Source organism: Astyanax mexicanus, chromosome 22, assembly GCF_023375975.1.
Source record: "Astyanax mexicanus isolate ESR-SI-001 chromosome 22, AstMex3_surface, whole genome shotgun sequence".
Taxonomy (NCBI): Eukaryota; Metazoa; Chordata; class Actinopteri; order Characiformes; family Acestrorhamphidae; genus Astyanax; species Astyanax mexicanus.
This window is the reverse complement of record NC_064429.1, coordinates 11,709,404-11,725,718: the sequence shown is the minus strand read 5'-3', so window position 1 is coordinate 11,725,718 and position 16,315 is coordinate 11,709,404. Positions and strand designations below refer to the sequence as shown.

Below are 16,315 nucleotides of genomic sequence, written 5' to 3'. Positions count from 1 at the left end.
CTATTTTATTGTCATCATATTATTAGCATTAAATTGTGTTAAAATACTATTAAAGTAAAATAATATTGTTTATTGCAGTTAATTTGTGGTGCAGTCTCATCTCCGTTAGTGTCAGTGTTGTTTATAAGGCCTGTTTTTTGCTCTTTTCTCTTTTACAGCAGGTTTGTTGTGAGAAATGTTGAGAAACTCTGTAATCTGGGGTAGTTTTGCCCCTCATTAACCCTGATTTCAGCTTTTTCCACTGTATCCGCGGAGCTGTTGGTAAATCTGCAGATAGCGCGCAGTTATTAGCGAGTTTTCCGCTTGTGTGTGTTCCTGTAAAAATGCGGGTGTAATGGAAATAAAGAGGAATGTTTCGGTTAAAAGAGAGAGATTTGAGTTAATAAGGAAAGAAAGCGTAGTGGAAAATATCTCTGTGTGCGTGTGTGGTCCTAATTCTAAGGTTACATTTAGCTTTTTACACGAATTATCCGTTCCACCTTAAATGGTGCTACAGTTACATTCTACATTCTACAAAAGCCAGCAAAAAACTTTTTTTTGTGTTAATCACAATAAAATCTTATGTTTAGAAATATATATGTGTGTTTATTTATGTATTTATTTGTCTGTATCACCTGTTTTATTTTTTTCCTTTGCAAATTGTAATACTTATTTTTTTTAAATCTTATAAGTAATGTTATTATTATTAACCAACTCTCATTTTTAATCCTATTTTTGTTGTGTTTGCTACGTTTATAAGAACTGTTATGTTTTTCTGTTTATATTTTCTTATTATTTTATACACTAACATATCTTAATTATCTGTTTAGAAATATGTTTATTTATTTATTTTGTCTGTTAATTGTTTTAGTTTTATTCCTCTTCAAATTGTAATAGTTACATTTTGTTTAATCTTATTTTGTAGTGTTATTAATATAGTACGGTTAGTACTGTTATAATTTTCTTATTATTTTATACACTTATTTGATTATATTTTTATGTTTATATTTTAGCATTTTTCTTTTTTTTATTCTTCCTGAATATTTTTTTTAGTTTCATATTTTTCTTAAAAGTTTTTTAGTATTTTTATACACTAAGTATATTTAATACTTTAGTTATATATTTTTAGTAATTTTTATGTTTACATTTTAGCTTTTTTCTTTTTTTTTATTTTTTTGTTTATATTTAACTTTTCTATATCTTAGATTAATTTTTATATGATCATTTTAAATTAGTTCTGCTAAATTTTCAACTTTTTTAATCCATTTTTTTCTCTGTTGTTTTAAGCTATTGATTGTAAAGGCTCAGGTACATTGAATATAAAATGAGAGTAACAGTTTTAAGGTTTATTGATTCATTAATCAATTGATTTATTGATTATTACACCTTGAGATGTATAGCTAATCACACACAGTAACTGGTGATGAGTGAACAGATGTACTCAGACTCTGTACAAGAGTGAGAAAATAGCTTTTATTTGATATAAAGTACAGAAAGCTGCTTTTATTACATACACTTCATTCATTTTGCTCTTAAATAGTATACAAATAAATAATATATCAGAAAGCAGTCAAGAGCTGTGTTTACAAACGCCTCTAATGACCCTCGGGTCGTCAGGTGACCGGTTCCATTCTCCTGTTTCACAGTCTAGTAAAACGATCCAGGTCCAGGACCCAGTTCCACATCCCGGGTCCAGATACATTTACAGGGTCCAGTCATATGCTCCGACTCAAGAATCCGGTTCCAGGATTAATTTTCACGCTCTGGTTCCATTATATAGTTCCATACTCCAAGTCCAGGAACAAAAACCATGCTCTTGTTCTAGGATCCAGTTCTATTCTGTGGTTCTAGGATCCAGTTCTATTCTGTGGTTCTAGGATCCAGTTCTATTCTGTGGTTCTAGGATCCAGTTTTATGCTTTCAAGTAATAAACTTGATCTGGATCCAGTAAAATACTCCGATTCTAGGATCCAGTTTTGAGATCCAGTTCCATCCACGCTCTGGATCCATGATCCACTTCCATAATACACTTTCAGCATCAAGTTCCATGTTTTCACTCCAGTTCCAGGTACCTGTTCCACGTTCTGGTTCCATAAACTGTTTATAGATCCAGTAATGTGTCCTGATTTAGCTTCAGAAACCAGTTCCAAGATCCAATCCGCTGCCCTGAATACATGATCCAGTTCCATAATCCACTTTCTAGATCAAGCTCCAAGTTCCCGATCCAGCATCCTGCTCCATGCATAATTTCCACGACACAGTTCCGTGATTTGGGTCCAGAATACAGTAAATTATGCTGATTCCAGGTTTAGTGAGTTAATCTCAGTCTCAGTATTACAGTAATAACTAAAAACTGATCTGGATTCAGAGCCTCCAGCGTCCTGTGGAGATTCCTCTCCTCCATCTGTCAGTACGGTTCTCACGTGTTCTGAAACCATATACTGACCTCTATAGTTTCACAGGTTTCACAGTACATTAAAGCGACAGGTCAGAAAACCTGTGTACACAACTGTATTATGGGATATAGTACAAATCAGAGTACAGATTATAGTACAGACTATTTGACAGACTTGTACAGACAGTAGTGCAAACTGTAGTAGAGTAGTACAGATTTTAGCGTGAAGTTTAGTACAGAACGTAGAACAGACTATAGCACAGAAGAGAACTGAGTGTAGTACAGACTGTAGTGCAGTCTACAATATTGATTGCAGCGCACACTTAAAGCACAGACTGTAGTAAATTAGAGTACAGAAGAGTACAGATTGTAGCACAGATTAATACAGACTGTAGCACAGACCAGTACAGACTGTAGCACAGACTAGTACAGTCTGTTGTACAGACTATAGCACAGAGTGTAGCACAGACTAATACAGACTATAGCACAGACTGTAGCACAGACTATAGCACAGAAGAGTACAGATTGTAGCACAGACTAGTACAGACTATAGCACAGACTGTTGTACAGACTATAGCACAGAATGTAGCACAGACTAATCCAGACTTTACCACAGATGATAGCACAGACTGTGGCACAGACTGTAGCACAACCTATAGCACAGAAGAGTACATACTGTAGTACAGACTGTAGCACAACCTATAGAACAGAAGAGTACAGACTCTAGTGCAGACTGTAGCACAGACTAATACAGATTGTAGCACAGAGTACAGACTCTAGTACAGACTAGCACAGACTAATACAGACTGTATTAGTCTCTAGTACAGACCCAATACAGACTAGTACAGACTCTAGTATAGACTGTAGCACAGGTACACAGTTCAGGCTCTAAGATGGGCACTGCTGTTTGTTTCTGTAACAGGTATAGAGTATATTTAGGAGTTGAGCTGGGTGGTAATTTGTGTATATTTGTTTTTTTTTTGCCAGACTTTTCCTTTAAGCCCCCGAGTCTGAACAGCCTCTCGTTCTTGTCCAACTCTTTAAACTGATTTGGCAAAGTTGTGGTACTATGTGCCATTATTATATCCAAAAGAAGAATCAGGATCACACACAGGGAGCAGTGTTATCAGGTGGGTCCGGCTGCAGCAGCAGGAGGAACTGGAGGAGCTGTGTACAGATCTCAGCTCTGTAGTGTCTCGTCCTCATCGTGTCTCTGGTGCCGGTGTGTCTCGGTGTGTCCGCTCAGACGAGGATGGGCAGGAAGTGCGTGGCCGTGTTCTTCCTGCGTGTTTTCCTGCCCCTCATCGGGCGGCCGTTAGCGCTCAAACCCACAAACATGGCTCTCCTCCGGTTCCTCCACTGCGCTGATGAGTAGGTGTTGTAGCCGTTCTCCTCAATACGCTCCTTCAGCCTGCAGTTCACACCATACTCTCTCTGGAACACACACACACACACATACTGTGAGTATACTACCAACAAACTAATTAGCACAGATAAATACTATATATGCCCACATGTTTGTGAAGATAGAGCCGATAGATCAGATACAGCAGTGATTAGCAGTGATTAGCATGGTGGTGGTGCATGAGGTGTTAGTGTGTGTTGTGCTGGTACAGTAAGTGTATCCAATACAGCAGTGCTGTTGGAGTGTGTGTGTGTGTGTGTGTGTGTGTGTGTGTGTGTGATGACACTCACCTCTCCATACACTTCTCCTTTCTTACTGATGGCCAGATAATAGTTGCTGCTGAGCCCCCGGATGGCTACAACCCCCACATCCACAGACGTAATCTCCAGAATGCCTGCAACACACACACACACACATGCGCGCACACACACACACACACACACACATTAGTCCAGTCTCAGTCTGTTTCAACACATTTCAGCTTTAAACAGTCATCTGACGAGAGCTAACAGTAGGGGCTATTAGCAGACAGTGTGTGTGTGTGTGTGTGTGTGTGTGTGTGTGTGTGTCTGTAAGGGTATTAGTGTCACTCTTTGGCATGACCTTTGATCTCCAGAACACATCAGTCAGGTTGTAGTTCACACACACACACACACACACACACTCACACATGCAGTGTAGTGTGTGTGAGGCTTTGTTATCTCTTTGTGTGATAACCTCAGTGTGTGTGTGGCGTGTGTGAATATGAGGGGTTTGTCCTTTGATCACACAGACACATGCACACACACCCACACACACACACCCACACACACACACTATGGATAATTAGATTCTAGTACTGGAGAACTAAAGCTGTTGATTCACCTTGTTCAGATCAGTTCATTCACACACTCCTACCAGAACACAGAGAGGGGGCCATCACACAACTGGTCAGCATTCTGTGTGTGTGTGTGTGTGTAGAGAGGGCGTGCTGGGTTGCAGGTATCAGATGAAGCAGTAAAACTATCTGTTTCTCAGTAAACAGTGGCAGGATGAAAGGATGAGGAACAGAAGAATGGCAGGATGACAGAAAGACAGATTAGAGCAACATCAGTGAGTCATGATCAAAGAGAGAGAGAGAGAGAGAGAGAGAAAGAGAGAGATGAATGAAGGACTCTCACACTACACAGACACACACCACAGTGATTGACACAACAATTTATATTTATACATTATTAATAATATGTCCCATATGTATTATATATATACTACAGGTGGACCGAATACTTGGCAACCAAATTTGTTTGACTGAAAATGGCAAAATAATTTATATTGAAAATTGACTCATTTATTTTAAGTCACATTGCAGAGTTTTCTCTGATATTAGGACTTTTTTTCAGTAGCCGCTCATATCAAAGCGCCAGGTTACATTTTTTTACTCTCTACCCACAATAATTAAAGTAAATAAAGCACTCAGCTTACACACTTAACACACTCACTATCAGTTTACTCAGTTTACTACGTCTTCACAAACTGGCTGCTTCCAGTTGAAAGATACGAGCTGTACAGGACTAGTATAGTAGCGTTAGTAGCGTAAATTTCACTTACATGTGACTTGAGCAGCACTGCTGAGGTAAATTCGTGATTAGAATGGGACTGCTGAGGTACATATATAGCCAAAATAGCACTGCTTAGGTAAACAGCATCACTGAGGTAAATTTATGACACACTGATTGAATTAATGAAATAAGCGATTAGAATAGTGCTGCTGTGGTAAATGTATTGTGCTTTGTTGGTTTGTCTTCTGGGTTTTTAATAATGTTCAGTGCTCAATAAATATTTTAAAACAGATTTGTAGTTTTTAAAAAAATTGTTTCATCTTTAAACACTCAACAGAGCGAGAGTTAATGCTAGGGGCTGTTAGCAGACAAGGTGTGTGTGTGTGTGTGTGTTAATTATATTAGATCAGTAGAATGTACAAAGACAACCATGCACTTACTTTTAAGATCAACGCAGTGATTTTGGGATTTGAGCTTACACGCATTTTTGACAACACATAAAGCCATATGGACCATAATCCACACCCCACATTCACACACACACACTCTGAAAAGCACATGTCTGCTCTCAGGTAGTGGCTTTGAAGTCGTTTTTTCACTGCAGAACTAAAATAACCACAAACTGTACAGAGAAAACAGTGAGTTACTGTAAATCCCTGCATTATACTGCTCTGAATACAGGGCGAGAGACACTCTGACACACACTGAAGGAGAGAGAGAGAGAGAGAGAGAGAGACTGTAAAAAGCTGCATGTTTTTTTTGTGAGGCAGAATTCCCGAAATATTTAAATGTGCTCTGATTGTTGGGCAAATTAACATTTTTCCCTAACTTGCTGTCCAGTGTGTGTGTGTGTGTGTCTCACCATGCTCTGTTTGCTGTGAGTAAATGTCGCGTGCAACAAACTCACACTTCGTCTGCTGGTGTGTGTGTATGCGTGTGTGTGTGTTTGTATGATTGTTTTTTCCATAAAGTGCTGCCAACACTTTACCACGTTTTATAGCTGAGATGATGCTTTTCTAGTGAAAAACAAAAGCAGTGGTCGTAGTTTATGGAGCAGAATGATGAGTTTCTCTGGGTTTAGATGTGTCAGGATAAACCAGAAAAACAGTTATCTCACCCTGTTCACTTAAACAACACACATTCTGCTCTGGTGGTCTTTCACGATGATTTTTATCCAACTTACTACAACACAACAACAAGCCCTTTACATCCACCCTAAATCTTCTACACCCGGCATTTAGCCCCTTGCTGTATATCCACATTTAAACCTCTACACCCAGCCTACAGGCCTTTATATGCACCCTAAACCCTCTATACCCAGCCTACATAACCGTATATCCTCCTTAAACCCTCCACATCAGCCTACAGACCCTTACATCCACCCTAAACCCTCTACACCCAACCTTTATCCGCTTACATTTACTATAAACCCCTCTACACCCAGCCTACAGACCTATATGTCCACCCTAAACCCCCTTATGCACAGCCTGCCAACCCTTATATACACATTAAACCTCCTTCACCTGGCCTTTTATTCACCCTAAACCCTCTATATCTGACCTATAGACCTTTATATCTATCTTAAACCATCTACACCCAACCTACATTTCTTTATATCCACATTAAACTCCCTACATCCGGCCTTTATCCCCTTTAATCCACCCTAAACCCTCTACACTCAGCCTACAGTCCTTATATCCACTCTTTAAACCCTTTAGACGTGGCCTGTAACCTCTTATATTGAGCTAAAAGCCCCCTACATCCAACCTACAGCCCCTTATATCCAGCAAAACCCGCTATACGAGCCCTAAAGCCCCTTATACAACCCCTGAGCCCCAACACCAGGCCAAAAGCTCTTTATGCCAACCCTAAAATCACTACACTCAGCCTAAAACTTTTTATTCACCCAGAACACCTGGCCTAAATTCCTTTAGACACCTTAAATCCCCTTTTAATCTGTTCTAAAACCTTTTATATCCACTATAAACATTATACACCCAGTTGTTCATCTGATGCCTTAACATGTTGCCTAAGAGACAATTAGATAATACCAGTTAAACCACATTTAAGTAATTAACGTGATTTGATCCTGCTGAAAGCATGCTCCTACCCACTGTGAAATTACCCAGCAGGCCGTGTGGCTGGCACGTGGGACAGTTTTGCAGTGGAATCCCCATAAATCTGAGGGTGTCTGCGGTTATGGGTTCTGACGCCATATTACACCAAATGCTGCGTTAGATGCTCCAACAGCACAACATCAGCTAACAGCAGGCTAAACACTCTCAGATCCCTGAGGAACATCTCCACGCCAGACCAGAATCCACCGAAAACACCAACAGCGTGACCTTTAACACATCTATAGGTTTTTAAAGTGAATATCTCACTAATATCTCAGATCGTTTCCACCACCCGCATTACTAAACGTAATTAAACACTAATTGAGGTCAGTCTGTGGAGGTTTTCTACTGAAATGATTGAGCCTGAGTCTCTCTGAGACTCTAATGCACCTGACTGAAGCTGATCCAGGTGTGTTGTCACATCCCCAGAGTTCTGCTGTTCTTCCAGCATCAGTGATCTTTTCTAATGCAAAACCTCACTTCTTTCAGAGCAGCATCAAAGCCTGCGGTGGCTAACCCTGCGTCTAGCCTGAGGACAGCAGCATTAGTGCTGTCTCTGTTCCCGCTCGTAACTCCAGTCCCACAGACTTAGCGCTTTTGTCCCCTCTGCTTCTTCACCTGCAGCATGGCCGCCTTTGATGTGCTGATATTCAAACAGTAGGAAACAGCAGCTGCATCAAAGCTAACCTACATCCTTACATCTCCCACATGTTAGCATGCTAACAGCTCATAATTCACTTTAAAAAACTGTCAACTTTAAACCAGTAAACACCAGTCAGGACATGTCCACAGTCTGAAGCTCTGCTTCTCCTGTAGTTTTAAATTGCAGCTGGAGAGATCATGCAGGCTAACAGGTGTTTATACTTCACAAGGTGTTCATAGTCTTAGCATAGTGCTAACTGCTTCATGTCCAGATCATCCCCTACTCGCCTCAAACTGACTGTCTTCTGTGCTTTCCAGTTTCCAACACTTTACGACTCAGTGTTATCTGGAAACATGGACTGTTCACACAGTCTAATAAAACATTTATGATGAAATAAGAATGCGAACATGTGTAAGTCTGATGTTAACATAAAATGGATTTTATCTGCATTTAATGGTCACCGGTACATGCTAATTTACTGACAGGAGCTCTGGGCTTAAACTGGAGCATAGTAACTTGGCTAAGCCTTGATAATGTAATTTGATGGAAATGTCAACAGTTTGATAATAAAAACATAAACTGTAATTTTACAACACTTACACTTACTGGACAAACTGGGAATCATGGTACTTTAGACTGTGCAGTAAACTCAATGAAGGCAGTCTGAAGGCAATCTGTTTTAATGCTAATTTTGACCTAACTAGAGCGCTAGCTAAATATGTCCTAATTCATCCAGACATGAAACAGCAGATTGTACAGTATGTATTATAGAATTATAAAATCAATTATCAACTAATAAATGTAAACTAATAAAACAGGATTTGCAATACACAAAAGTATACATAGCTTTCATCAATATTATTGTTAAAAATGTCCTGAATAATTCAGCTGTAGCCATTAAAAATACTCAACATTCTTTATAATTACAGTTATTAGTACTGAAAAGTTTAGTGAGTATGTGAATCTCACCATCACTCGGCTGTGTGTAAGTGATGTGTAAATGTGTGCTGCCTCAGCGCTGTTATCAAAGCTGGACTTAGCTTATCTTAAACACTGAAACACACACACACACACACACTCACTCACTGGATCAGCAGACACAGACACTTCCTGTCCCCATTGTGATGGCTGATTACACCCTTATTGACTGGGGCTGTCTGGAGTCCAGAGGCTTCACAGCTACGGGAAAGGGCAGGTGAGGTGCAGCGTACCTGAGTACCTAAACACACCTGAGTATACCTGAGTACCTTTCCGAGTACTTACAGCAAGGGTCAAGCAGACGTTTAGCAAACATACTCAGACTTACTCACACATACAACATACTCAGACCTCTCCTGAAAAATAATACACACATTATGTCCAGTATGAGTTTAATACTGTTTGATAATTAGATTTATCTGCTTTTTCAGTTCCTTCCACAGTGTCCTCAGACTACCAGGGCAACACACACTCACACACACACTGAGGAAACAGGAAGGCTCTTATCTACACATGGGCACCATATGAGTAATGATGAAACATCTTCACTGTTAAACACATTAGAGGAACACACACACACACACACACACATTAAGCCTCCATCTAATCAGCCTCTGATCCAGGTGATTAAGAGTTTGTGTACCTTTTAAATTTTCTATAATCAAATACATAATCCTAAAAGTCCTAAAAGTTAATAAGGAAAACCAAATAAAGCAAATGAGACTCAGATATTAGACTTGTAACCCATGAGCCCACTGGCATGTGCCAAACAGAGAAAGGCCTTCAGTTGCTTAGAAGTTCCCTCTCATGGTTTGTGAGTTGGTGGACTATTACACGCCTTGCTGTAGGCGTGATCTATGTTGATGCACACTACTGGGGAGGGTAACAATGGTACTGAGTTTCTTTCATTTGTACATCGTAATATGTCTGACTGTTAATTGGTGTCCAAACTCTTTATAAATGGTTTTGTAACCTTTTCCATTCTGATGAGCATCAACAACTCTTTTTCTAAAGTCCTCAGAAATCTCCTATGTTTGTGCCATGATACACTTCCACAAACATCTACTGTAAAGATCAGATGTTGACAGATCTATGTTCTTTAAATAAATCAGGCTCCGACCACTCTTACCTGATTTATCATCCTACTGATTGAAACCTGACTCTAATTTTACCTTCAGATGATCTGCTAATCATTTAAGCAAGCATACTATTTGTGTCTGTTCTGTTTGGTGTGTTTTTCTTTCTTTCAGGACTTTTAGTAATCTAATGAAGTTTTAGGTCAAATTTATACAGAAATATAGAAAACTCTAAATTCTATACAAAGTTCTGAGCACTGCAGTATAATCTCAGCATCTGTCTGGTAGTTTGATGTTGTTGAGATCTTCACACTAAACTCTGGGCTCTGCTCTGCTGAGTGAGGAAACGCTCGGGAGGAAGTGTGTGGGATAATTACTCTCAGATTTTTGAAGAGAGATAGAGATATTTTTATACTGCTGAAGTTTATTACACTAAAACAGCTTCCATCCCCATCTGAATTATAACTATGAGTTTAATACTCTACAATAATAACCAGTATGACTTTAATATTGTAGTATGAGAAGCAGTATTTATTTATCCAATATGAGTTTAATGCTTTATAATTTTGACCAGTATGAGGTTAACCAGTAGGAGTTTAATACTCAATAATAAGTAGTAAGAGCTTAATCAGTATAAATTTCAGCAGTATGAATTTGATACAATAAAGAGCAGTATGTGTTTCTCCAGTATAAGTTTAAACAGAACAGGTTTAAGCAGTATGAGTTTATTAAGCATGAGTTTGTTACTATATAATAATGAGCAGTATACGTTTATCCAGTATGAGTTTATACAGTATGAGTTTATATAGAATACTTTTATACAGCATGAGTGTATCCAGTATGATATTAATAGTGTATAAGAATGAGCTGTATGAATTTAAGCAGTATGAGTGTATCCAGTATAAATTTGAGCAGTAATAGTGTATCCAGTATGAGTTTATACAGTATGAGTTTATATAGAATACTTTTATACAGCATGAGTGTATCCAGTATGATATTAATAGTGTATAAGAATGAGCTGTATGAATTTAAGCAGTATGAGTGTATCCAGTATAAATTTGAGCAGTAATAGTGTATCCAGTATGAGTTTATACAGTATGAGTTTATATATAATACGTTTATACAGCATGAGTGTATCCAGTATGATATTAATAGTCTATAAGAATGAGCTGTTCCCTATGAATTTAAGCAGTATGAGTGTATCCAGTATAAATTTGAGCAGTAATAGTGTATCCAGTATGAGTTGGTTACTCACAGTGCGGGTCGGTTCTGCTGCGCGTGCCGTTCACGCGGCCGCTGTTGTCTATCCGGAGGAACATTCTCTGGTAGTTGAAGAGTTTCCGCTGGCGCGTGTCTCCCTGCAGGTGTTCGTAACTCCGCGCGTGCCTCCGGTTCCCGCCGCCGTTAAGCGCGAGCGCGTCTCTTCTCGCCGCCGCGCTCACGAGCAGCAGCAGCAGCCAGAGCGCCGCGAGCGCGCGCAGAACGCACCTACTACGTGCGCATGCGGCCATGGCCGCGCGCCTCAGGGCGCAGGAGCATCGCCGGTTCAGAACAACACGAGCTTCACAATACCCAGCGCGCGCGGACTGACCCGCAGCTTAAAGCCCGCTAACTCTCCTCCCTCCCTCCCTCCCTCCCTCCCACACACACACACACACACACACAAACCGATATACACACCACACACGGTCACACACACCGATTATACACACCACAGACACACACCGATATACACACCACACACACACACACATCAAACACACACACTGCACACACACATACACTCACACACTCCGATATACACACCACACACACACACACATCAAACACACACACAGCGATATACACACCACACACACACTCTAGGTGTATAGAGATTAAAGTAGTATAGAGACACTGGGTTTATACTGACTCTTGGAGTATACAGACTAATGTAGTATAGAAATACTGGGTGGTTTAACACTAAGTATTTAAGTATTAACACTAGAAGTATACAAACACATTCTGTGTATAGAAATTCTAGGAGTATAGGACACTCTGGGTGTATATAGGCTTTAGGAATATAGACACACTGGGTACATAAACACTCTTGTAAATATATTTTATCTACATGTATAGAGATTATAGAGATACCCTGTTTACTTTGGGAGTATATAGAGACACTGGGTGTATAAAAAGTGTAGGGTTATAGAGATACTTGTGTCTCTATGTGTAGAATTTATAGAGATGCTAGGAGTATAGACAGTCTGGGTGCATACAGACTTTAGACACTGGGTGTATGTAAGTTAATGGAACTCCTAAGCACTATGATCTTTCTGTGTTGTGTTAGTATCTGGTTGAGTGATCTGGACTACAACTGGGTGTAATACATATACAGTGTTTCACTGATATACACACAGTAAAGAAGCATGATCCCTCTTTGTCATTGTAAATAATAAAGTGGACAGAGGCCAATTTTTAGAGTATAGTCTTGAATTCAACTCATCACTTCCAGAAGGACACAGCAGGGGACGGTGGTCTTTCTGCCCCCTCACCCCCACATTTCCTCAGGTCGGGTGTTTGCTGATGTCTTGTAGACTCTGTCTGACCCACTATCTTATCTGCAGTTTCCTTTGTAGTCCAGTCTTTAACCTGAAAGCAGAGCAGAACCCTGTATCACATATAGTATCACCCTCACACAGCCAGACCTGTAGACCGGTGACCGGGACTGTCCTGTGGTGAATGAATCAGTGGTAGAAATAAGTTCTTTTGGTGGTCGAGCTCCTGAGTGGAGGTGAAGCTGGGTCACAGAGCTCTGGATTCAGTGAACGTAAGGAGGGGAAATTTTGGGCCTGAGCGCAGCAGCTGTTATACATTCATAACGTGAATAATGCCTGTGGAGAAATAACAGGAGAGTCTGTTTGTTGAGAGCGAAGGCAATATAAGTGAGATTTAGCAGATCCTGGCGGCGCTATCAGGCTGGGTGATCTCCCTCTGATCTCTGGATTTGGGCTTCAGCTTTATCTTTATTGATCCACGTCTTCCAAACAGCATGTCGACTTTCTGACTCTCCGACTCGCTTCCAACTGTAAGCTTTTCTCCTCTCTTTCAAAAACACTCCATATTGAACTGCATTATATTTTTAGCATTCTGACGGAATGACATCAGAGTTCGACCTCATTCACCTGGCTGAGGGCAGTCCTTCTAGGAAGAAGGTCAGCTGGGGTTATACAACTCCAAATAGTTTTCGCTTGTGATTCATTATCAGTATTTTTGTTGAAACGTAGGCACTTTAAAGATACAAAGTTTGCTGCTTTCTAATCAAATCAACCATAAACAGATCTGGAAATGAGTATTTAGGTACATTTTTGGAGTGTTCCACTCTTGGAAATAGAAAAAATAGGTGCGCCATTGCCTGATTTAAATCCTGACAACAGCATACTTATATAACTTTTACATCAACAATAAACAGAATAGTAAATAAAATAACATTGCTGTTCCCGTAAATGAGCTGCTGGAGCTCCTTCACAGTGTGAATGAGCAGGTCAATTTCCTCTTTTAAAACAGATCTGCTACATCAGTGGTGAGAGAGGTGAATGAATGGAAGCTCTTTAAAGCTGTAGTGAGTGACCTCTGTGATGACCGTGGTGCTCAGTTACAGCATTAATGAAGGAATCTGTGACCTGTAAATAAAATCCTGTGTCATCTGTTTGTTCCCCTGACTGTGGAAACACACACCTCACCCAATTAACTGACACCCAGCGCATCAAATATTTACTTCTAGTGACTCGCAAAAACCCAGCCGGCCCGAAAAACAGAGCCCTGCCTCCCCGAGAAACCGAGGCCTGTTTCCAGTGCCGGCGTTGTGACGAATTCAGCACCACAACCATAAAAAGCACCCCCTTTCCTAGCAGGGGTGCTGAATTTCGCAACATAGTAGTGCTGAAATCTGAAAATGGTTGACATACTAGCTTTGTTGTCACCCTTGTTTGGCATTGACGACAATGCAACACGGCCAGACAGTTATTTCCAGAATCTTATGTGTTAAATGTGGAAAGACCCCATTCAAAAATACTCTGGAGATGTAGATCTAATTACACTTATAACATCTGAAAAATGATTAGTTTGTAGAGTGTGGATTTTTTGGTTTGTTCTGGCAGCTGCACCTGCACAGATCTCCACAATGAGGGGAGCTTTTCCCACCAGCACAAGGACCTCCCTGTTTTCGGCAGAAACAACAGGCTGATTGGCTTTTTGTTAAAGGGTGAAATTATACAGTTATCAGGTCTGTAGCAATGTAAAGCAAAGTTGATCATTGGTATGCTAAAGCTATGTTAGCAATGTTGGAAGTGACCCATAGCTCGGGTGCTAACACAGCTCTAGCAATGTCGAATGAAGTTGGTAACCAGTGTGCTAATGCTGTGGTAATACTTTTGGACTAGAACTGTAGGCAGTGTGCCAACATGCTAACACTACAGGAGCACTGTTAGATGAGGCCAGTCACCAGCGAATTAAAGTCATGAAATAAAGGCCCAATAAAAACTAGTCAATATAAAAACTCACATACATGAAGCATACTTTGTCCAATTTCATAGACAACAATGGAAACTGTATTAGTTTAGGCTTGCAGTTAGCACAATGCTAATTTATCCACTATAATCTTCTTTTACTTGCTACACATTAGCATTGTATTCCCAGTGCGAAAAGAGACTATTTTACTTGTTATCTACATTAGCCACATAGCTCCAATGCTAACTGGTGGGATATGAAATGTAATTATTTGTCAGCTTCAAATTGGAGCTTCATAGCTTCAGCACTAACTGATATGAATTAAGAATCTTGTAGTTGTTAGCTGCATTATCCTCGGATCTTTAGTGTGAGACTAAAGACTAAAGTGCGCACGTCTCGGCAGGTGAACTACACTTGAACGTGGAGTGCATTATTTAGCGCTACACAGCGAGGGGGAGGTGGTCTTCCTGCCCGAGCGTCCGGCGACACCGTGTTTGGGTGTCTAATTGCTGTAATGTGGTAATGTGTGATTATATAACGCTGCTGGAAATGCTCTGCGTGGTCATCAAACACCGAGAGCCGGGATGTAGGGCAGCGCTCTGGTTTCAGCTGAAACCGCCTGACCCCCATTCACCCGAGACACCCACCGGACACAGAGCTGGCATCACCGCCCCGCTGGATGACCTAAGAACAATCTTAATTACATGATCAATTACATTACATTATTCACATGCAATTACATCATTACATATTTGATTACATTGCTATGCATGTAATGAATTACGTTCACATCCGGTACATACGCACCCGTAACTCACCCTGACGCTGTGAATAAGCTCTGCAGTAAAATGGATATATTTGGGTTTTCAGTAAAGAGAACAGTGGAGGAAAAGCTTAAAGCAGTCTATATTAATTAGTCATCTCTATTCTTTTATCTTATGGCTCTAAAAGAAAAATATGAAAATGTGTAAATAATGACAATAATAAACAATATAACATGTAAATAAATAAAATGTAAATAAATACAAAAGTGGGAAAAAAAGGGGGGGGGGGGAATCTAAAGAACCATATTTATCCATAAATGAATATGTAAATAAATAATTAAAAAAACACAAAAATACATTGCCTTAAGGTGAAATTCTGTATAAATGAAAATACAGATTAATTAAGGTCTAGGATTGAAATTCAAACGTTTAGCCACGCCAAAATATAAGATGTGGCCAAACAATATTTTTATTTATACAGAATACAATCGTATAAGTATAATCACATATATGAACAATATATAATACTATGTAGATATATAATACATATACCTAAATATCTAAGCAAGATAAACAAAAATGAAAAAAAGGTTTTACTTTTGTCTATAGATTTATATAAAAAACTAATAACTTAAACTAAATAAAATACAAAAAATTTAGAGCAGTACTGGTGGTGAGAAGGCAGGGCTTAAACAGGTTTAAAGCTGTATAAATATGGTGTGAAATTAAAACAAAATCACAACATTTTACATAATTTCTGCTTCCCAATAGTGAAGCACTGTGTTGAGCTGCACTGTTCCTTTAAACTCTGGGTTTGTGTCTATACTTGACCTTTGACCCTGTAGTAACACCACAGAACTGTGTGAGTAATTGATTGATTAATTGATTGATTAATTGATTACTCCAGTTTAAAAACACAACAGTAAGCAGTG

At 39.6% G+C, this 16,315-nt stretch overlaps 1 protein-coding gene across 1 annotated transcript; it reads right to left on the bottom strand.

The window, feature by feature from the left end:
- Nucleotides 1-1,433: 1,433 nt before the first annotated feature.
- On the bottom strand, nucleotides 1,434-11,699 carry fgf10b (fibroblast growth factor 10b). The gene is made up of 3 exons (XM_007239076.4): nucleotides 11,387-11,699; nucleotides 4,070-4,173; nucleotides 1,434-3,808 (listed from the first exon to the last, which is right to left on the bottom strand). Exons 1-3 carry the CDS (start codon nucleotides 11,640-11,642, stop codon nucleotides 3,617-3,619), a joined length of 552 nt encoding a protein of 183 aa, XP_007239138.1. The 5' UTR covers nucleotides 11,643-11,699; the 3' UTR covers nucleotides 1,434-3,616.
- Nucleotides 11,700-16,315: the final 4,616 nt, after the last annotated feature.